General features: G+C 37.1%; 1 protein-coding gene and 1 long non-coding RNA gene across 5 annotated transcripts in view; one reads left to right on the forward strand and one right to left on the reverse strand.

The window, feature by feature from the left end:
- The window catches only part of HEATR5A (HEAT repeat containing 5A), a 122,446-nt gene extending 102,459 nt beyond the window's left edge, over positions 1-19,987 (forward strand). For 2 of the 4 annotated variants that reach the window (XM_057488506.1, XM_057488509.1), the window contains 8 exons: positions 50-295; positions 1,591-1,718; positions 9,589-9,736; positions 10,559-10,831; positions 11,639-11,863; positions 16,311-16,462; positions 18,063-18,276; positions 18,628-19,987. In XM_057488506.1, coding sequence (XP_057344489.1) covers positions 50-295; positions 1,591-1,718; positions 9,589-9,736; positions 10,559-10,831; positions 11,639-11,863; positions 16,311-16,462; positions 18,063-18,276; positions 18,628-18,938 — 1,697 coding nt within the window. In that variant the 3' untranslated portion in view covers positions 18,939-19,987. Of the gene's footprint in view, positions 1-49; positions 296-1,590; positions 1,719-9,588; positions 9,737-10,558; positions 10,832-11,638; positions 11,864-16,307; positions 16,463-18,062; positions 18,277-18,627 lie in introns of all 4 variants that reach the window. The other 2 variants (XM_057488507.1, XM_057488508.1) reach the window with 1 other exon arrangement.
- The window catches only part of LOC130679529 (uncharacterized), an 84,312-nt gene that overhangs the window by 33,818 nt on the left and 27,033 nt on the right, over positions 1-23,461 (reverse strand). The window lies entirely within an intron of this gene.

The following is a 23,461-nucleotide window of genomic DNA, read 5'->3' on the forward strand; positions in this document are numbered from 1 at the left end:
ATCTTTTCTATTATTTCTCCTGAAACTGTTTGCTGCTTCTTTTTTACAGGTGGTGCTTTCTACACAGCAGAAACTAGTGACAATGCAAAATTGCATTATTATAATTCCTGGGCACTTATCCTCCACGCCACAGCACTGTGGCTTACCAGTACAGGCTTTGTGGCTGACGCAGATGAAGGAGCAGCTAATCTCTCAAGGCCTGTAACACCAACTTCCATGTGTCAGGGTTCATCATCTGGGGCTACAGTAAAGTCCCCTGAGGATGTCTACACTGATAGATTCCATCTTATTTTAGGTCAGTAAAAACACCTACAAGAGTTTTTCTTGAATTGTACCTATCTGCTCTTGACGACTATTACCTCATTCTGTTAGGTGCCTGTGATAGTCTTGATGTAACTGAGGACACTTGTATGTGTCTTATAAATTGCAGATTTCATTATATTAAGTCTAGAATCCTGTTACAAGCTGACTTCATCATGAAGTTGAATGAATTATAGAAATTGTAAGCGAAGCCTATTCTTCCACACAACTTCTAAAAAGTCTATGTGGTACCTACAAATGTTCTGAATTTCCCAGTATCTGTATTAAAAATATCAATATACTGAGTCTCCCCAGTCCCCCCCCCCATTCCCCAAGATTGCAAGGTTCAAGAAAATACACTTGAAGGTACAGAACTGCAAGCAAATATTTAAGGTTGAAGGAGATTTTTAGATATATGAAGTTAAACCCATTTTTTGGCTTTCCTGTAACTTTATTTTTAAAGTGAAGTTTCTTTCTAAGATACAGTGAATTTCTAGAATAAGAAAAAAAGGTTTTTCATATTTTACCTAGTTCTGAGGAAACAATCCATGAGATCATTACTTAAAAAGAAGTGTGGTTAAATGAAGTGTAATGTAAGGGTTATAAAGCTAAATGATTAAGTAGATCTATGGTTTGTGTGGTTTATCTTACTGCTCTTTCCTAGGCCAGACATGAGCAGATTTCCTAATATCCTTGGGCATATTTAAATTTTGTTTCAATTTGTCTTGAGATAAGCTTTGTAAAAGCAAACTTTTATAGAATGAAGTATGGGCTGCACATAAACTGTGCAGTTTAACTACTTCCATTCAAATTCTTGATGTACCCACTGTAACCTTGGGCAAATTAAATTATTTAAGCTCTGTGTAATACTATCTTAAAAAGAGTGGTAATAATATTAAATTTCTTTCTCATGTATTGTGAGAATGAAATGAAATGATACATGTAAAGTCCAGGGCTTGATACATGGTAGTCACTCTGTATTTTAGGCAAAATTAAGTTATGAAACTATGAATGTTAAGATCTCTGGTAAAACTTATTATAAATTTTGCATCTTGAACTATTGCATAGCAACTATGCAGTAGTGCACAAGCCTAATTGAGATTATTCTTGGTATAGTCTGTTAAGAAATTTGCCTTATCACTTAATTGTTTGGAGTCTTAAATTCATTGTGCTTATTTGCATTACCATTTTGCTAAGCTTATTTGCATATCTTATCAAAATGAAAAATTAATTCTTTAACTTCATTAAGAATCTCAAAGATGCTGCCTTCTCTTTTTCTGCTTTCTACAGGCATCAGCGTGGAATTTCTATGTTCTTTACACTCAGATGCAACCATGGAAAGCATCACTGCTTGTTTACATGCACTACAGGCCCTTCTAGATGTCCCTTGGCCCAGATCTAAAATTGGCAGTGATCAGGTGATTTCTTGTTTTTTTTGTTAGGCTTTTGTAGATCTCAAGAAACAGGAGCAGAAATATGTTCAGGTTACTGCAGTGAACACAGAGAAATAAAAATAAAATTAAACAGCTGCACAGCTAGGCCTCAGAACTGAATTGCCTTCAGCAACTGTCCTGATCCAGGAGCAGTCGTGCCTCGGACCACCACTTTCTCTCTCTGCTTCTGCTCTTATTTCTGCTGTGGCCATCTAACCACCCTGTATAGCAGTTCTTAGTCAAACTCCCTGCGTTGATGGGAAGTCAGTCTATTGCACTGTCCAGTAGAGGTAGAGTAGCCTCTAATTACATGTGGCATACCATCTTCATCTCTTTTTGCTTCTGGGCCCCTTGCTCCTTGTATACATCTGTATCTCATATTCCATTTCCCCAAGAGAGAATATTCATGTAGTTGCTGTCAACTACAGAGTATTCCTGATGGCTGAGTTTCCTCACCAGGTCTTTTTTTTAAGCAGCTATTTGCTAGCCTGTAGGTGGAGTCAGACACTAGTATCTGACCCAGTTGTGACTATGATAAAAGGATCATTACAAACCATGGCACTTCCTTTAACTGCCTTCCCAAGCGCAACTATGTATTGGACAGACACCTTTAGCATCATGTGTTTCCAACATATTAAATTTTTATTACTGACTCTTGGATGTTAAGAATAATGGATGCTATGGTTCCAGTCTGCATTGACTATTATGTAACTTATTAATACTATCACTTATTAGGTTTAAATGATTAAACAGATTCCTATGTGACTTGGATTATACTGAGTAAATTTTGAACGTTTTGTGTTTTTTTATTCTATGTGTTAAAAGAAATGTTATAATGACAGATTTATTATTATTTTCAAATGAAAGAAAACCAGCAGAGTAACCAATAGAAAGGGGAAAACAAAATAGTATTTCTCCAGTGTATTTTATTCTTTAGAGAGAGATCCATTCTATGCTCACTAACTTAGCCACTCTTAATGTCATTCTTCATCATCCTTTGTTATTACTAGAAAACAATGTAAATGTGGGAATTTACATGGCAATACATGTATTCTTTGAGCCAAATTGCTCATCTTGTTTTGGAAATTTCCTTTTTTTAAATTTTTTAATATTTTGGTATCATTAATATACAATTACATGAGCAACATTTTGGTTACTAGGTTCCCCCCATTATCAAGTCCCCACCACATACCCAATTACAGTCAGTCTATCAGCGTACTAAGATGCTATAGAATCACTACTTCTCTGTGCTATACTGCCTTCCCTGGTAAGTGATCAGGAAGATAAAGCACACTTACATTATGTGTGCTAATCGTAATGCCCATTTTTCCTCTTATCCCTCACTTCCCACGCATCCTCCCCACTCCTTTCCAGGCCCTTTCCCTTCAGTAACTGTTAGTCCATCCTTGGGTTCTGTGAGTCTGCTGCTGTTTTGTTCCTTCAGTTTTTCCTTTGTTCTTATACTCCACATATGAGTGAAATCATTTGATACTTGTCTTTCCCCGCCTGGCTTATTTCACTGAGCATAATACCCTCTAGCTCCATCCATGTTGTTCAAATGGTAGGATTTGTTTTCTTCTTATGGCTGAGTAATATTCCATTGTGTATATGTACCACGTCTTCTTTATCCATTCATCTACTGATGGACACTTAGGTTGCTTCCATTTCCTGGCTATTGTAAATAGTGCTGCGATAAACATAGGGGTGCATGTGTCTTTTTCAAACTGGGCTGCTGCATTCTTAGGGTAAATTCCTAGGAGTGGAATTCCTGGGGCAAATGGTATTTCTATTTTTAGTTTTTTGAGGAACCTCCATACTGCTTTCCACAATGGTTGAACTAATTTACATTCCCACCAGCAGTATAGGAGGGTTCCCCTTTCTCCACATCCTCGCCAACATTTGTTGTTGTTTGTCTTTTGGATGTTGGCCATCCTGAGTGGTATGAGGTGGTTTTAATTTGCATTTACCTGATAATTAACGATGTGGAGCATGTTTTCATGTGCCTGTTGGCCATCTGAATTTCCTCTTTGGAGAAGTGTCTGTTCAGCTCCTCTGCCCATTTTTTAATTGGATTATTTGCTTTTTGTTTCTTGAGGTGTATGAGCTATTTATATATTTTGGATGTCAACTCCTTAACGGATATGTCAATTTTGAATATATTCTCCCATACTGTAGGATGCCCTTTTCTTCTACTGATGGTATCCTTTGCTGTACAGAAGCTTTTTACTTTGATATAGTCCCACTTGCTCATTTTTTGCTTTTGTTTCCCTTGCCCATGGAGATATGTTCATGAAGAAGTTGTTCACGTTTATATTCGAGAGTTTTGCCTATGTTTTTTTCTAAGAGTTTTATGGTTTCATGACTTACATTAAAGTCTTTGATCCATTTCTAGTTTACTTTTGTGTATGGAGTTAGACAGTAATCCAGTTTCATTCTCTTACATGAAGCTGTCCAGTTTTGCCAACACCAGCTGTTGAAGAGGCTGTCATTTCCTCATCGTATATCCATGGCTCTGTTATCGTATATTAATTGACCATATATGCTTGGGTTAATATCTGGACTCTCTATTCTGTTCCACTGGTCTATGGGTCTATTCTTGTGCCAGTACCAAATTGTCTTGATTACTGGGCTTTGTAGTAGAGCTTGAAGTTGGGAAGCAAGATCCCCCCCTACTTTATTCTTCCTTCTCAGGATTGCTTTGACTATTCAGGGTCTTTTGAGATTCCATGTGAATTTTAGAACTACTTGTTCCAGTTTGTTGAAGAATACTGTCAGTATTTTGATAGGGATTGCATTGATTCTGTAGATTGCTTTAGGCAGGATAGCCATTTTGACAATATTAATTCTTCCTATCCGTGAGCACGGGATGTGTATCCGTTTATTGGTATCTTTAATTTCTCTTATGAGTGTCTTGTAGTTTGAGTATAGTTCTTTCACTTCCTTGGTTAGGTTAATTCCTGGGTATTTTAGTCTTTTTGATGCAATTGTGAATGGAATTGTTTTCCTGATTGCTCTTTCTGCTAGTTCAATTTTAGTGTATAGGAATGCCACAGATTTCTGCATATTAATTTTGTATCCCGCAACTTTACTGAATTCAGATATTAGATCTGGTAGTTTGGAGTGGATTCTTTAGGGTTTTTTATGTACAATAACATGTCATCTGCAAACAGGGACAGTTTAACTTCTTCCTTACCAATCTGGATGCCTTTTATTTCTTTGTGTTGTCTGATTGCCAAGGCCAGGACCTCCAATACTATGTTGAATAAAAGCGGGGAGAGTGGGCATCCTGTCTTGTTCCCGATCTTAGGGGAAAAACTTTCAGCTTCTCGCTGTTAAGTGTAATGTTGGCTATGGGTTTGTCATATACGGCCTTTATTATGTAGAGGTACTTGCCCTCTATCCCCATTTTGTTGAGAGTTTTTATCACGAATGGATGTTGAATTTTGTCAAATGCTTTTTCAGCATCTATGGAGATGATCATGTGGTTTTTGTCCTTCTTTTTGTTGATGTGGTAGATGATGATGTATTTTCAAATGTACCATCATTGCATCCCTGGGATGAATCCCACTTGGTCATGGTGTATGATCCTCTTGATGTATTTTTTAATTCGGTTTGCTAATATTTTGTTGAGTATTTTTGCATCTATGTTCATTGGGGATATTGGTCTGTAGTTTTCTTTTTTTGTGGTGTTTGCCTGGTTTTCATATTAGAGTGATGCTGGCTTCATAGAATGAGTTTGGACGTATTCCCTCTTCTGTTTTTAGGAAAACTTTAAGGAGAATGGGTGTTTTGTCTTCTCTAAATGTCTGATAAAATTCAGTGGTGAATCCATCTGGTCTGGGGGTTTTGTTTTTGGGTAGTTTTTTTATTACTGATTCAATTTTGTTGCTGGTAATTGATCTCTTTAGATTTTCTGTTTCCTCCTTGGTCAGTCGTGGAAGGTTGTATTTTTCTAGAAAAGTGTCCATTTCTTCTAGGTTATCCAGTTTGTTAGCATATAGATTTTCATAGTATTCTCTAACAATTCTTTGTTTTTCTGTGGTGTCTGTAGTGATTTTTCCTTTCTCATTTCTGCTTCTGTTTTTGTGTGTAGATTCTCTTTTTTTCTTAATAAGTCTGGCTAGAGGCTTATCTATTCTGTTTATTTTGTCAAAGAACCAGCTCTTGGTTTCATTTATTTTTTCTATTGTTTCATTCTTCTCAATTTCATTTCTTCTCTGATCTTTATTATGTCCCTCCTTCTGCTGGCTTTGGGCCTGATCTGTTCTTCTTTTTTCCAGTTTAAACAATTGTGAATTTAGACTATACAATTGGGATTATTCTTCCTTCTTTAAATATGCCTGGATTGCTATATCCTTTCCTCTTAGAACTGCCTTTGCTGCGTCCCACAGAAGTTGGAGCATTGTGCTATCATTTTCATTTGTCTCCATATAGTGCTTGATCTCTGTTTTAATTTGGTCATTGATCCATTGATTATTTAGGAGCATGTTGTTAAGCCTCCATGTGTTTGTGAGGCTTTTTGTTTTCTTTGTACAATTTATTTCTAGTTTTATACCTTTGTTGTCTGAGAAGTTCATTGGTAGAATTTCAATCTTTTTTAATTTACTGAGGCTCTATTCTTGAAAATGTTCTGTGTGCACTTGAGAAGAATGTGTATCCTGTTGCTTTTGGGTGTAGAGTTCTGTAGATGTCTATTAGGTCCGTCTGTTCTGGTGTGTTGTTCAGTGCCTCTGTGTCCTTACTTATTTTCTGTCTGGTTTATCAGTCCTTTGGAGTGAGTGGTATGTTGAAGTCTCCTAAAATGAATGCATTACATTCTATTTCCTCCTTTAATTCTGTTAGTATTTGTTTCACATATGTTGGTGCTCCTGTATTGGGTGCATATATATTTATAATGGTAATTTCCTCTTGTTGGACTGCCCCCTTTATCATTATGTAATGTCCTTCTTTGTCTCTTGTTACTTTCTTTGTTTTGAAGCCTATTTTGTCTTATACAAGTACTGCAACACCTGCTTTTTTCTCCCTGTTCGTTGCATGAAATATCTTTTCCACCCCTTCACTTTTAGTCTGTGTATGTCTTTGGGTTAGAAGTGAGTCTCTTGTGGCAGGATATAGATGGGTCTTGCTTTTTTATCCATTCTTTTACTCTTTGTCTTTTGATTGGTGCATTCAGTCCATTTACATTTAGGGTGATTATCAATAGATACATACTTACTGCTATTGCAGGGTTTGGATTCGTGGTTACCAAAGGTTCAAGGGCAGCTTCCTTACTGTCTAACCATCTAACTTAACTCACTTATTGCATTATTATAAACACAGTCCAATGATTCTTTATTTCTTTCCCTTCTTTTTCTTCCTCCTCTACTTTTTATATGTTAGGTGTTTTATTCAGTGTTTCCCTTGACTGATTTTGTGGATAGCTGATTTTATTTGGCAGTTAGTTAGTATTTGGTTGGTCTAGTTTCTTTGGTGTGATTTTATTTTCTTTGGTGACAGCTATTTAGCATTGGCATACTTCCATCTAGAGCAGTTCCTTTAAAATACACACTGTAGAGATGGTTTGTGGGAGGTAAATTCCCTCAACTTTTGCTTGTCTGGGAATTGTTTAATCCCTCCTTCAAATTTAAATGATAATCTTGCTGGACACATTATTCTTGGTTCAAGGCTCTTCTGTTTCATTGCATTGAATACATCATGCCATTCCATTCTGGCCTGTAAGGTTTCTGCTAAGAAGTCTGATGATAGCCTGATGAGTTTTCCTTTGTAAGTGATCTTTTTCCTCTCTCTGGCTGCTTTTAATACTCTGTTCTTGTCTTTGATCTTTGCCATTTTAATTATTATATGTCTTGGTGTTGTCCTCCTTGGGTCCCTTGTGTTAGGAGATCTGTGGACTCCCATGGTCTGAGAGACTGTTTCCTTACCCAGATTGGGGAAGTTTTCAGCAATTATTTCTTGAAAAACACTTTCTATCCCTTTTTCTCTCTGTTCTTCTGGTGCCCCTATAATGCAAATATTGTTCCATTTGGATTGGTCACACACTTCTCTTAATATTCTTTCATTTCTAGAGATCCTTTTATCTCTCTCTGCCTCAACTTCTCTGTATTCCTATTCTCTGATTTTTATTCCATTAAGTCTCTTCCACCTCATCCAGTCTGCTCTTAAATCCTTCCATTGTTTGTTTCTTTTCTGTTATCTCCCTCCTGAATTCATCCCTTAGCTCTTGAATATTTGTCTGTAGCTCCATCAGCATGTTTATGACTTTTATTTTGAATTCTTTTTCAGGCAGATTGGTGATTTCAGTCTTACTAAGCCCTCTCTCTGGTGTTTGAGGGATTTTGGACTGAATAAGGTTATTTTGCCTTTTCATGGTGATGGGAGTAGTCTCTGGCGAGTAGGAGGTGTGTCAGCTGGAAAAACAAAGTCCCTTCCTGCTTGCCGGTTGCCTTGCCTGTCTCCACTGTCTTTGCCGGTGAACCACACACAGGGAGCAGCCTCTGGGTTAATGTCCTGAGCTGCCATGGGCAGGGCAGCCCTCAGGATGGCCTAGGGTCCTGGCTGGGTCTCAGGCTAGCGGTATGTGTTCTGCTGCGAGAACTGAGCCCCCTCGTGCCCTCCGGACTCCGCACCCATCCCCACCATCCACTCCAGTCAACCACCGGCAGGGAGCAGCCCCTGGCCAATCCCCTTAGCTGCCATGGGCGGGGTGGCCCTCGGGATGGCCTAGGGAACTGATGGGGGTCGCAAGTGGGGTCGCAGGTGAGCAGTGTGTGTTCTTCTATGAGAACAAAGCCTCTTTGTGCCTCCCAGACTCTGCTCCAGTCTCCACTGTCTGTTTCGGTCAACCACGCATAGTGAGCAGCCTCTGGGTCTGGGCCAGTTTGCTGTGTGCAGGGAGAAGCCTCTGTGTTAAGCTGTGTGGTTGCTGTAGGCGGGGCTGCTCCCCGGTTGTTCCGCAGCAGTGGCGGGTCAGCTGGTTTGCTTGTAGTGCTGGTGGTGGGGATGGAACGGCAGACTGCTTATCACTGTGAGGGGGTTCAGAGCTGCGCTGCCACCCTGGGGGTTAGGGTACCTGAAGTTCCTTAAAGTTCCCGGCCTGCTGGGCTTAGTGTGCCAGGACAATTTTGTCTACCTGTTAAACCCTTGTCCCTTTAAGCCTTTTAAAGCACCTGCTTTTTTGTCCCAGGGCAGCCAGCTGTGGGAACCTGTTCACAGTCTTAATCTCAGATTTTGTATTTCTGCTCCTCTAATATCCAGTTCACCATGTAATGTGTGTCTGTGCTCCCAGGGCAGATTACTAGGTCTGATTATTTAGCAGTCCTGTGCTTCCACTCCCTCCCCACTCTGATTCTTTGCCTCCTGTCAGTGAGCTGGGGTGGGGGGAGTGCTCAGGTCCCACTGGGTCATGGCTTTGTATCTTACCCTTTTCCATTAGATGTTGGGTTCTCACAGATGTATCCTGGCTCGTATACTGTATCTGCTGGTCACTCTTAGGAATAGTTTTATTTGCTGTATTTTCAAAATATATGTGATTTTGGAAGGAGATTTCTGCCACCCTACTCATGCCGCCATCTTGAGAATCCCTGGAAATTTCCTTTTCTGTTTTCCCGATTTAAGACCTGTGTGAAAATTATCTTTTTTCATAGTGCCATCTTCCACAAGATTGGACAAAAACCAATCTGGACTTGGTTTAAAGTGGACCAAGTGTTATTTAACTTTATTGCACTAACACTTTATTTTTTGTGAGCAATTTGTTATATACTCTTTTTCTGAATTTTGTCATGGCATTTAAATTGGTATTTTTAAAAAAGAGTATATGGATTACCAATACAGTATCACCTACATTTTTCTATGATAGGACTTGGGTATCGAGTTGTTGAATGTACTACATCGAGTAATTTTGACCCGAGAATCATCTTGCATTCAATTGGCTTCACTTGAAGTGGTAAGGCAGATCATCTATGCAGCTCAAGAACATGTGAAGGAGAAGAGACGAAGTGCAGAAGGTGACTGTTAACCTATAACACCAACTTAATCACATTGCATCCCTGTTTTGTAAAGGATTACTTATGTATCTGTGTAGTCTGATAATCTATTGTATGTAGTACAAATGAAACATTTCTAAAGACAGCTTTAAGTCCTCTCATTCACCTCTCCATTTTAGCTTAGTTATTGTCAGTAGCTAAGCTACTTATTTCCTGGGAAAATGAGAATTCTAAGAAAATCCTGGGAGGAGGAAAAAAACTCTCTTACATTGATTGTTTACCAATATGCATGCAAAGAACTATTGACAATTTTTTAATGACTTAGGTTTTGCAAAATGATTAAATTGCTGTTTACAAATCTAATTCAGTATTTGTGAGTTTATATTTGAGATTCCATTTGACTGCATATAACAAAAAACCCAATGTAAGTGAATTTAAAACACAAGGACTTACTATCCCATCTAAAAGAAGTCCAGAGGTTGGCAGTCGTGGGCAGGTATGACAGCTTCCTAAAGATATCAGGGACCTCCATTCTTTCCTTTCTGCCTGCCAGTATTTAAGGTCCCAAGGACAGCTCCAGCTGACAGGCTGATATTCTTCACAACGAGGAGTTAATCAGACAATATTTTAAGGCTGAGAGGGTTACTGAAGACGTCTTTTGATCCATTGCTATAAGAAGCATAAAAGACAACTACTTTTACTTCTGTAACTGTTTCTCTTTAACACCCAAGAATTTAAGCCATTTAAATGTGTTACCTACAACAGAAATTAACTAAATTGCCATCTACCAGATGCAAAGCCAACACGAAGTGTTTATTCAACACTACTCTTTCTATCTTTTAGTTGATGATGGGGCTGCTGAAAAGGAAACCTTGCCAGAGTTTGGAGAGGGAAAGGACACAGGAGGACTTGTGCCTGGGAAATCTTTGGTTTTTGCAACACTGGAATTATGTGTATGCATTCTAGTTAGACAGCTTCCAGAGCTAAATCCTAAATTGACAGGTAGCCCAGGAATAAAAGCTACAAAGCCACAGGTGCTGTCAGAAGATGGAAGCAGATTGGTGTCAGCTGCACTGGGTATCCTCTCGGAGCTCCCTGCCGTGTGCTCTCCTGAAGGTATGCTGTGGTATGTGATTGCTTCCCTTGACCTGGAAGGAGAGAAATGATTTTAATAGATAAAGGAGATAATGGTTGCTAATCCTTTTCTCATTAAACTAATGCTGACCCAAAATTTTGGGTCATGTTTTTAATCCTCTAAGATTAACATTACATTCTAGTAATTTATTTTACCAGAAAGGTAAAAAGTAATTATACAGACAGCATATACTGTAGACAGAAATGCTCTTCTATGATCGACAATATTTTAAACCGTCAGTGGCAGATATTAGCTCTTGGGCATTTTTTCTGTACACCATATTTAATGGGCTTTCCCTGAAAGCTTCAGGGAGGACAGGAATCTGTCATCATATCCAGTTCTGTTTGGAATCAAGTCGGTACTTCTAATAGAGCATTTAAGGCTCTTCATGGATAGTGGTGATGGTTGCACAACATTGTGAATGAACTTAATATCATTGAATTATATACTTTAAAATGGTTAAAATGGTAAATTTTATGTTGTAGATATTTTACCACACAAAAAATAAAGAAAAATACATTCAACATTTGTCAACTATTAAATAAAACAAGACAGCAAAAGATAGTGATTGTGTGACACAATTTAACATCTTCAATTTTAACCAAAATTTAATCTAATCTTAAAAATCATGAAATTATTTAAATGATCTTAACAGTTATAATCCTTTATGAAAAATTATCTCAAAGGCTAGAAAATTTTGACATTTTCTTACTCATTGATGATTTATTTTTAGGAAATACATATATATAGACTGAAACACAAAGTGTTTTTAAAAATGTGTCTTACAGGAAGCATCTCAGTTCTCCCTACTATATTGTACCTCACAATTGGGGTCCTCAGAGAAACTGCTGTGAGGTTACCTGGTGGTCAGTTATCCTCAACAGTTGCAGCTTCCCTACAGGCTCTGAAAGGAATATTATCTTCTCCCATGGCCAGAGCAGAAAAGAGCCATACAGCTTGGACTGACCTTCTCCGTAGTGCTTTATCAACAATTCTTGACTGTTGGGATCCAGGTAATTAAGGCTTTTTGAAAGCAGTTGTTCGGTTTGTTTTAAAAAGCAAGAGGGACAGTTTTTTGTCTTAGAATAAGCTACTTACTTGATCATGTTCGGCAGTCTCACCTGGAGGAGACCATATTCACTACAGAATACGTGTAAGTAGATAGAAACACCTATGTTCTCACTTTAGTATCTTTCATCTTTAATGCAATTAAATGACTGGCAGCCTGTAACTAGTGAGATACTTTCAAATGTAATATTAATTTAAAAATGCAGTATGATCCATGACAAGCTGACAGAACTTTTTAATATGCACAGTTTACTGAGCAGTGCGTAAGCTGTGCATTGTAAACATAAAATTGTATCTGGTTCATATCCTCACTCCAGCAGTTACTAGCTAACTAAGTAGTCAAGTTGCTAACTTCTCTGAGCCTTCGTTTTCTCATTAACAAATAAGGATATTAGGTTGCAGGAAATTGTTAGACCAGTAACATAATATATGAAAAGCATCTTGCTTATTACCTGGCATACATCAATAAATGATAGCCAGTTCAGTATCCATTAAAATGTGTTTTGTTCCTGTTATTGTGTTTTAATTTTCAACATTATGTCATAATAATTATAAAAAGTCTTTAAACATATTACAAATGATCCCCACCTTCCTTATTCTCTTTAGAAATTCATATGGTAAAAATTTCAGTTGAATTTCAATTCAATTCAGCATTTATTGACCACTGACTTTGTGCCCAAAGTTAGAAGTCTGGTGGAGTCTAATGCCTATAAATTGCTATAGGGTATGATTAATATGAAAAGGTGCTCCTGATTAATATGATAAATTACTCCTGGAAGCCAACAGATATCTTAATTATCACTGTATTTCTAATACAATAAAAAAGAGACTAACTGGCAAAAAATGAGAATAATCAGCTGTGTTTGAGTGAATCAGGCAGTGTCAACAGGTAGGGTTTTCAGGAACCTCATGCTGAGACAATTGAGAGCAAGAGGTTTATTAAGGAACAACATCTATAAGGGTGTAGGGGAAAGAGGGGGAGGCTATACCGAGCAAAGGAAGTCAGACTACACTGGGGCCCCCCACAAAGCTCAGCAAACATGTCCGGAGCTCTGGATATTGCCCATCAGAGAGTTTCACATGGAACAGAAACGGCCTTGCCTCTCTGCTCAGATGCAGGCTGTCCCCTGCAGTATGTAATCTCCGTGAAGGCGACTCTGTAGTTGAGGCCAGCCAGGAGGGGGCTGAAGCCGACCGCACTCCCCGCAGTGGGGTAGCACCTTCCCCCAGGAAGGGGATCTCAGTGGAACACCTCTATATTCACCATAAGAGGCTTCTCAGAACCGTCAGTTTCTTAGAGGATTAGAAAGACTGTTCACATGGACAGTAGTAGAAATGAATGCTAGGTACATTTTGATCAAACACCTGGAGACCTAAATAGTATGGTACGTTTGGGGACATCAAGTTGAGTAACGAGAGAGTGTGGGATTGGAGGCAAGAGTAGGAGGGTGGTGAATGGTGATTAGTCGCAAAAGACCTTTAGTTGGATGGTACATGGGGCTGGATTATGGAGGATTTAGCATGATTTGTAATTTGGACTACTTTTAATATGCATGTGGAATCACTAAAGAGTTTTAAAAGGGGAAGTAAAGTGATAGAATTGCATTTCTAAAGAGTCACGGTTGCAGCAGTATAGAAGAATAAGCAACATTGTTGGAGATGAGATAATAGCAGTAAGGATAAAGAACAGAATAATGAACATTAAAATGTTAAGCATGTATTAACAGAGTTTACTGATAGTTTGGTTTAGGAGTTGCAAGGGTAGGATGACTTGAGCATTCAAAGTGCCATTAACAGAAATACCAGTGAGCATTGTCAGGGAAATACAGTGAGAGCTTGAATTGCCTATAGAGCAATCAAATGGAGCAGAATGTGTAGAGGTCTGGAGTTCAAGAAGGTAGTCTGGGCTAGAGAGGATGTTAAACTACATACACTTAGGAGTTGTCAGTGCAACCTGTGGGATGGTTGAAATCACCCAAATTGAGTTTATGGAGCAAGCTGGGAGGAGATTTAGAATGGAGTGCAGTCACGGAAGCCAAAGAAAAGAGTTCTAATGGTGAGAGAGTGGTCAGCAATGTGAAATACAGTGTTGAGGTACAAACGAGAGGGAAGGAAAGAGAAGGACCAGGTACAGGCTTCTCTTGACAAGAAGAAGCAAAAGCTAAAAAAAAAAGGTATAGTGTCAAAAAATTTTATTTTAAAGATGAGACTCTAGCATGAATTCATGCTTATGGAGAAAAAAAAGGTAGAGATGTGGTTGGAGTTGGAAGTATTAGTGTGGGAAGCAGTGTTCCTTTCTTGGTGGAAGGGATAAAATTCACAGCACATGTGGAAAGATTAACCTGTGCTAATGTGAGGGAAGAAAACAAAGTGTGAGTAGAAGGTAATGGGTGTAAGTTTGTATGTTGAGAGTTAGAACAAGCTCATTTCTTTGGTCACACCACCACCACCACCACACACATGTACATGCACACGCACACACATGTTTTTCATTGTGTATCAGGGAATGAAGTTAGGACCGTGTGGATTTAGACTTCGCTACTAAGAGAATTTAAAGGAACTGATGATGACAGGTAAACCCTTTGCTACATAACAAATTGCCCCCAAGCTTAGTGACTTAAAACAGCAAGCATTTGTTATCCAATAGTTTACAGGAATTCGGAGGAGCATTGCTGGGTGGTTGTGGCTCAGGGTTTCTGATGAGGTTCCTGTTAAGATGCTGGCCAGGGCTGCAGCTAGAGGATCCATGTCCCAGATGACTCAGGCTGCTGGCTCGGTTTGTCCCTGGCCCTTAGTGGGAAGCTTACTTCCTTACCTCATGGGCCTCTCCGTGGGTTAGTGCTTGGGGAACTTTGTGACCATTCTAGGTAAAAGAGAATGGGAGTAAGGGATTTTTAGAAGAAATGGGAAGAACCCAGGAGAGCTTTATTTTACTAAACTGACCACTTTGTAGTTTCAAGTTGCTCTGAATGATTAACAGTAACCTGACTGTGTAGGAGGCAGTATAGCACCGTGGTGAACAGTATTCTCTCTGGAATCAAAACTGCCTGCCTTACTAATTATGTGACTTGGACAAATGACTGGATTTCTGTTCCTTAGTCTCTCATCCACAAAATGTGAGAAAAAGAGTCTCTTCATGGTGCTGTTGGGAGTATTAAGTATTTAATATATATGTAAAGTACTTAACAATAGTGCTGTCATAATTTTAAATGTTGACTGTATACCTGTTGTACCTTAAGTTTTTTAGATTATTTTTATTAAATAAATCCCACTCATCCATCATATTTTGCTTTCATTGATACTGTCTCTCAACTATCAGCTCAGGTATCACTAATCTCCTTAAGGCTTTCTCTAACCACCCAATGTAGCAACATCTTTTTTATATTCATAAATCTTGTGATAGCTGAAATTAAATTCTTATTTACTCCTGGTATGTAGTATGTCTTCTCTATAAATTATATTCTCAGTGCAAAAAAGAGTGCTGGCACATAGTAAATGTTGCTTAAGTAGTTGTTGAGTAAATATTACCAAAACTATTATATATGCATCATATATATATATATATATATACACACACATACATACATATATATATATGTGTGTGTATGTATGTATTTCCTCATAAGTAGCAGTCCATCCTTAACACAACTTAATGAGTTGAATTTGCCATACCTTTTCCTTTTCAGAATTCACTGATTTTTCACAACAGGTTCATTAAAATTATCTAATGAGAGTATGACTTTGGAAAATGAAGGTAAATTACGTCAAATAGAAAATTCCTTTAAATGGTGTGGCCCGTGCAGGTATTTTCAGGTTTTTCTATCCTGCTAAGAAATGGTATACACAGTAAAATGCTAAGATATTTTCACCTGAGACATGTGTTATCACAATATGAATACTTAAAACTTAACAAAGAAGAAACAACTGTCCAAGCATTTCGATTTTGCTCCACAATAAAAATAAATAATAGCTAACACATACTGAGCATTATGTATAACATGGAATTCCAAATGCTTCACATAGATTAACTTATTTAATCCACATAACCTTATGAATCTAAATACTATTGTTCTCATGGATGAGAAAACTGGAGACAGGGTTAGATGTCTGAGGTCACACAACTAGTAAATATACATTCCTAGTAAATGTATATATGTATTTACTAATGTCTGCCTGTGAAAATTATAATACTCTGATAATTCTTAGCACAATTACAGAGTACACATTTTAAAGCCAACATTTGCCAGAATTATTAATCAATCAGTTTTTTGTTTGTAAGTGCTTACACAAAAATTGTTACTACCACACTAGAGACAGCTTCATACAGATGTATCAAATAGTAAATACTGCAGTATTGGATTCCGTTTCTCACAGATCATTTCTCTTTAGTAGATGGAACACAGCAACAACTTGATGACATCAGTCTGCTTACTGCTGTCACAGTATTTATTCTGTCTACCAGTCCAGAAGTAACCACCATACCGTGCCTCCAGAATCGCTGTATTGAGAAATTTAAGGCTACTCTTGAGATAAAAGAGCCCATTGTAAGTGTGTTTAGCAGAGAGGTGTTTATAATAGGAATATGTTTAAGCTTTTGCAGAACTTTGTTATTTTGTTGGCAAGAAGTGCCAGACTAAAAGTTTTTTTTTATTTTTAGGTTTGGGCTAATTCCTGTTCTTGGGGTGACAAAGCCAAATAATAATGGTCTTATTCTTTGGCCCTGGATAGAGCATAGTTGGTGAAAGATGTTTTTTAAAGTAAATGTTAAAAAAAAAAAACACTAAATTTGAAATAGGGGCATCTTAAAATATATCTCTCTAGTGCCTTTGCAAGGAACGTTAAGTAAGATACTTTGTAGTTTAGTCTAGTGGGTTTCCTAAAAGAAAGGAAGGAAGGAAGGTTCCAGCACATGCCTTCAGTGTATGATTGTGAAATAGTGAGATCCATTCCAGAAAAGTACACACAAGTTGATCCCATTCCTTTATGACCTCTTCATTTGCTAGGTTAATTTCCTATTCCTTTATGTGCTGCAAACTCAGCATGATTACAAATATATTGACTCCTAAAATACAGGAACCAGATTTTCTCTCAGAAAAAGACTGAAATACCATCTCAACGAATTGAATAAAGGATGATGTGTGTGTTTGATGTAGAGTTCTCTCTTTTTGTTCTTCTGTCCTACTTGTTGACTGGAGCCTCACAGAGCTTTATATATATATAGCAGTCTCAAAGTGGTGGCTCGGTCTGTAATGCCACCTAATCAATATGGTCCTGACAGGGGTCCTTTGGGTCCTTTAAACCTTAAGACGATGATATTTGAATGTCAGATATATATGATTTTTGTCTAAAATATTTTCTGAAATCTCCAAAATGTTTTTTCAAGTTTGTGTGTGCATTTGGTTTGGTTTGGTTTTTCTTTTTTACATTGTAGAGGGGCCCATGAGGAGGAAAATAGGAACTAGAGCAAAGAAGAAAAATGACCGCTCATACTTACCCTTCCCTATCCTACCCACCTGCCTTTTATTCCCACCCCAAACTCACAACCACTGTTAGCATGTAAGTTTGAATACCTGTGTTAAAAAACAAAATTCAGTTAGATACATATTAAAGCACTTAGTGACTTCATTCAATAATTCATGGGTCAGGCAGCATCCCATCTAGCAAACAGAAAGGAGCTCCAGAGAACTGTGCAAAATGAAAGACTTCTGCAGGCAGAAGAGTCAAGGCAAGGCAGTTACTCGCAAAGAGGACTGTTTCAGGCAAGTTCACCGTCCTTCGGGGGCAGCAGGGGTCTGTGAGGCAGATCACTTCACTAGTGCTGACCAGGGAATTCCAGACTGGCTGGGGTAAGATTCTAGTTCTGAGAAGAGTTGAAACTGTAATTATCTTAGCTATTAAATCTTTGTTTGGTGACATGGGCTTAGCACAAGTGGCTCCATTTGGGGCCTGTCATCTCTGTTTTAACACCCTTAACACTTGGACTTCCAAAATTAAAGATAAATAAGAAATAAATATATTTTATGTACTTTTTTTAAATGTCCATTTTTAATGTGCTTCTTTAAAATTTACATTAAAATCTGTATTTTAATATATATGTAAATTTGTATTTACAATTTATATTATTTTTGTCTCTTACCTGATCAGGTACAAATCAAGACCTATCAGCTCCTACTTTCCATTTTTCAGTATCCAAATCCAGTTGTTTCCTACCCATACATATACTCTTTAGTATCCTCTATAGTGGACAAACTGCAGGAAATAAACATGAGAAAACCTGAAGACACCACTGAGCTTCAGATCTTTCAAGAAGGTATAAAGGTCTTAGAAGCACTGGTAGCTGTTGCTGAAGAACAACATCGTAAGTGTCAGCACAAAGTTCATACTAAATAAGAACAGTCCAAAATCAGAAGTTTAATATTATTTAAAATGTAAAACATTCAATTTATCACTTCACAGTATACTTCCACATTCATCGGAAGGCTCATTATGTTAATCCCAAGCATTTAAATCAATTTGTGTATATATATATATATATTTAAATATGTGTATTATTGTTTATATAATCAATTTAGTATTTGGGAGAAGAGATTGGAAGAATTATTTTCCCCTTAAGTGGGGAAATATGGGTACAGATCAAGTGTGTTTATAGCTGTATAATGAATATTTGCATCCCTGAACCTAAGGCGGACATCATTTGTTTACTTTTCAGGCTCTCAGCTGGTGACCTGTCTTCTACCCATCCTCATTTCCTTCCTTTTGGATGAGAATGCTCTGGGATCTGCAACTTCCATACTAAGAAACTTACATGACTTTGCTTTGCAAAATCTCATGCAGATTGGACCTCAGTATTCATCAGTTTTTAAAAGTGTAATGGCTTCTTCTCCAGCCCTGAAAGCCCGCCTTGAAGCTGCTATAAAGGGCAATCAAGAAAGTGTCAAAGTCAAGATACCAACAACATCTAAACGTACTAAGAACCCTGGAAAGAATTCAAGCATCCAGTTAAAGACCAATTTCCTCTAATTTTTTAATTTTAAGTAAGCACTTTAGTACAATATTGATCGTTTCATTTAATAAAACCAGAGTGCTCTGTGAGAATTCTTTTCAGGAATTTCAAGTAAGTGCTAAAGAACTGAATTTACTAACCCACCCCCAGCTTTAAAAATGAAATGGATTTCTTTTGACAGTCCATACACACATAGTATACTTAATGCTATGGTACATATATATTTGACTCTAATATAAACTATCTGCATTTATATTGTATCCCAATTGCTATTTTAAAATTCTGCCTTATTCAGTAGTTGTATTAAACTTCCTTAGACTTCTCAAACAACATGAATGATTGGCAACATACTTAGGGAAATTTTGTTTAGAGTTATCCAATATATAATAGTACAAATTAATTACAGCCCTACAGTATAACTTAAGATGTGTCTATAAATACCGTAGCTTTTCACACCTTTTGGTTTAGGTTGTAGTTGGTTAAGAAAATGGAAATTTTACTCACTTCAAATAGAATAGGGCATCTCCAATTTCTCAAATGGATTTTCTTTTACCTCTGTTGCTAACAATTTTGTTCATTTTCATCTGTGGCAGACATATCAATGAGTTTGATATAGGTTCATATCTACATTTAGATCACCTATGGGTTTATATAAATGTCAAATGTAATACAACAAATTTAGCTCATAAATGATTATGTTTTTTTAACATGAAACATTTTAATATAGAAAAATGTAATGATTAAATCATACTGATTGAAAAATATTTTTTAATTGCTGGAAATCATTGACTCTCCTTCCACTTCAGTGTTATACTACTATATGAATCAAGCACTATGTCAAAGTAAAACACTTCCCTGTTAAAAATTAAGAACCGAAGTAATAAATCACGGCATGTTTAGAATTGAAAAACAACTTGAGTCAAGCAAGAGCAATGTGATATACTCTATTTTATTATGTTTGTATATAAATACTCTTGTAAATTGTTCAGAATGAAAGCATTTGACAGAATCTAACACTACAATCAATTTTTCTAATTTACATAAATAAAGCTAATTTTTTTTATCATTCTTGTATTTGAAATTGTTTTACTCAAAAAAGATGACTGGTTCATCTCAGATTCCAGAAAATCAATTCTATGGAGCAAGTAATAGCCCCTCTCTGAAACCTGGCAGTTCTTTTCAAGAGGAGCCCTTTCTTTGAGGAATTGTTTGCAATAGTTTGGATTCTCTGTCTTCCTCATTGTCTCTGCAGATTTGACTGTATGCTTTCTGTTCCTTCTCCTGAATGGCCTTCTCTCCATTGTTCCATCTGACAGACTCCCATTCCTTTTAGGCCTGGTTTAAAGGTCACTTCCCCTTGGAAACTCAACACTTCATGACTTCTTACACCAACAAACTGAACTGCTGCTTTATCTCTGCTCATGTAGTACTTCATTCTTCTATGCATGGAACATTGCGTTTTATCTCCCTTTCAGGCTGCCCCCTCAAGAGAGAAATTTTGTCTTCTGTAGAACTGCCTCTGCACTATCAAGTAGACACTTTTAATAGCTCTTGGGCTACACTGGCATAAGATGGATTTGAGCTCAGAAATTTACTCCTTTGCCAAGGCAAATGCTGGACCAGGTTGTTCTCAGGTTATAATGTATTAATCAGATTTGTGGATTCTTCTGTATTGTTTTGTCTGTTCTAGTTGTCTCATTCAGTTTGTTTTTAACATTAAGATTTCTACTCATCATTTAGTGACATGGTGTCCTGAATTATTTGGGTTAAAGTTATACTCTATGAAGGCCAATAGTTAGGAAAAAAATACTACTTCCAATGTCACGGAATTACGAACTTTGAGTTAGGTGCTCAACTATAGCCTCTTTTTTTTTAATGTATCACCTTGTTTAAACAGTATTGGATTAGTAAATATATCCTTATGGATAAGGAAATTAAGGCTTACCAGCTGGGATTTGAACCCATCTCTGATCCCAGGGCCCATGCTGTAAACAGGTGTGCTGTGGCAGGCCTTACTCCATCAAGGTATACCTTTTCTCTCCAAAAGGTCCGGGTTCCCTCCGCAGCCTTCCTCACCCCTAGGTGAAGATGTTCTCAGTTGCGTTTCTCCAAACTGCCACCAAAAGGTTTCTGGCTTATACAATAGGGAAAAGTTTTTTTAAATACTGTGTTCCCTACAGTTTTTGTGGGAATATGTTGTATGATTAGATAGTGATAGAAGTTCTGATTTGTTTTAAGATGAACAGTTCAATCTGAAAAATACATTAAAGAATTCTTTACATCTGTTTTCAGAATCCAGTTGTGATAAAGCAATTGCACGTAACCCAGCTTGGTAATGCCCTACAAATTAAATATGTTGATGAGCAACTTGGATGAAACAAGTAGTATAATATTTGTCTTGAACTTTATATTTCTCTAAAGGAAGAAATAGAGCCAAAACTTACAGTTGCATCTCATTTTAAACCACTGCTTAAAAGCTCATCATAAAAAGACTTAAAAAATAACATTGGATATAACATATTTCTATAAATAGAGCATGGAAGCAAAATTTTACTTCAATAAAACAGACTTCACCATCAACTTAAAGGGAACACTAAGGCACTTAATACCAATTAGTGCTATAAAAGTGTGAGCTAGTGCTCTGGGAGCCCTGAGAAGAAAACAAGGGCTTCTGAGATGGACTTCATGAAAGGAATGTCATATGATCCAGGCCTAGTAGTACTTATTTGATGGAATAATGCATAACCCAAGAGTCTTTTGTAACATTAGTTTTGAGAGATGAATTCCCTTTATTCCATATCCTAAAGAATTCCCTTTGTCTTTTTATTATAATATTAGTGTGCAGTATGAGGCAGGAAGAAATTCAACCATCAAGCTAAGAAACCTTGATAAAGTTAATACAAAACTGACAGTATGTGAAGTCTATATTCCAAAAACTATGAAGAGAAAATATTGAATCATTTGTATTTACTATACATTAAGGAACAATTCTAAGCTTCAACAGTCAGCCCGTATGTATCCTCCCAGGGTCCATTACCATTTATAACTGTAGAGTCAAGGTAATTACATATATTGCATTTTCTACATTAGCTGAATGTTCTTTCCTCTTTATAGGTAATTTGTTAACCCTTGCAAGACCTCAACTATCAGAAGAAATTCATCTCCATGTTTCCTAGAAATAAAGTTACCTAACTGCCGGCAGACTGACAATAATCAGCCAGTTTATTAATTGTGCTCATGTTGACTTTTCTGTTTACTAGTCTGTTTAACTGATGCCTGGGCTTTTAGTTTTCAGGAAATTGGAAATTTTGTGTCATGATGTAGAACTGGTTTATATCCAGTATAGACCACAAATACAATCCCAGATTCTGCAAATTCAAAGGAGGTGACTTCCTTTAATTGCATTTGTGTTTGGTTATGACTTCTTCACTGTTCTATTTTGGGCATTGTAAAATGATGGTTTCATAGACTACTTGGGAAAAATTCTCATTACTTGATATACATTCTTCACTATCATTCTTTAAATAGAAAATGTATTTTTTTTAACTTATTTTTTATTAGGATTCTAACTATATTTTTGAAAATAAAAGGTCATTACTGCCAATGATAAAACTAATGCTGACAATGTTTTGCTTAATCAAATCAAAATTTAATCACTTTTTTCTGAAAAAAATACCTATATGCAAAGAAAACTCAATAAGCAAAAAAAATGTTACATACACACATACCAGAAGGAGTGGACTGCTTTATGAAATAAATTATCCCAAGAAAGAAAATAATATATTTTTTAAACAATTTCAAGTATGCCAGTGACACAGCAAGAACAATTCTGTTAGTGCATTTTTGGAGGTAGTGCAGGTGGCCTCAGAATGAAATATGCATGTGCAATCAAAACTGAAGCTCTCTACTGAATGGTGAAGCCTGTTCTTGTTTCTGATCTTGATTAGCAAAGCTTTGGGCCTTGTATTTTATAATCAATCCTGGAAGAGTGCTTATGACTCCCTGAATTGCTAGGGTGGCTGGTCTTCCAATACCTTTAACTCTGGTACTGTCAGATACTAGGAACACACCATCCAGACCATTTAAGCACAAAATCTTCTTAAAAATAGATTTTCTAAATTATAAAAATGACTCATTTCAGCAGTCAGCAGGCCTATTGTGAGACAGCATCAAATGAGAAGTGGTTAGACCATGCACTTCCTCTTTGCCAGTCAGCTGTATTGCTCTTCTGCCATTTGCTGCATTTTTCATTTGCAAGTGCTTTTTCTTTTCATAATGCAACCGTCCTGGTTTCTCATTTCTGTATTAAAAAAATTGGAGTTTTTGAGGATCATGGGAAGATGGCAGCATGAGTACTTCAGTGGAAATCTCCTCCCAAAAACATATATATTTATGAAAATACAATAAATACAACTATCCCTAAAACAGACATCAGTGGATGCAGTACAACAGCCAGGGTACATCTACATCTGAGAGAACTCAACATCACACAAAGGGGGTAAAATACAAGCCACAGCGGCGGGGCCAGAGGGGATCAGGA

This window comes from Manis pentadactyla, chromosome 11, assembly GCF_030020395.1.
Source record: "Manis pentadactyla isolate mManPen7 chromosome 11, mManPen7.hap1, whole genome shotgun sequence".
In the NCBI taxonomy this organism is placed as follows: Eukaryota; Metazoa; Chordata; class Mammalia; order Pholidota; family Manidae; genus Manis; species Manis pentadactyla.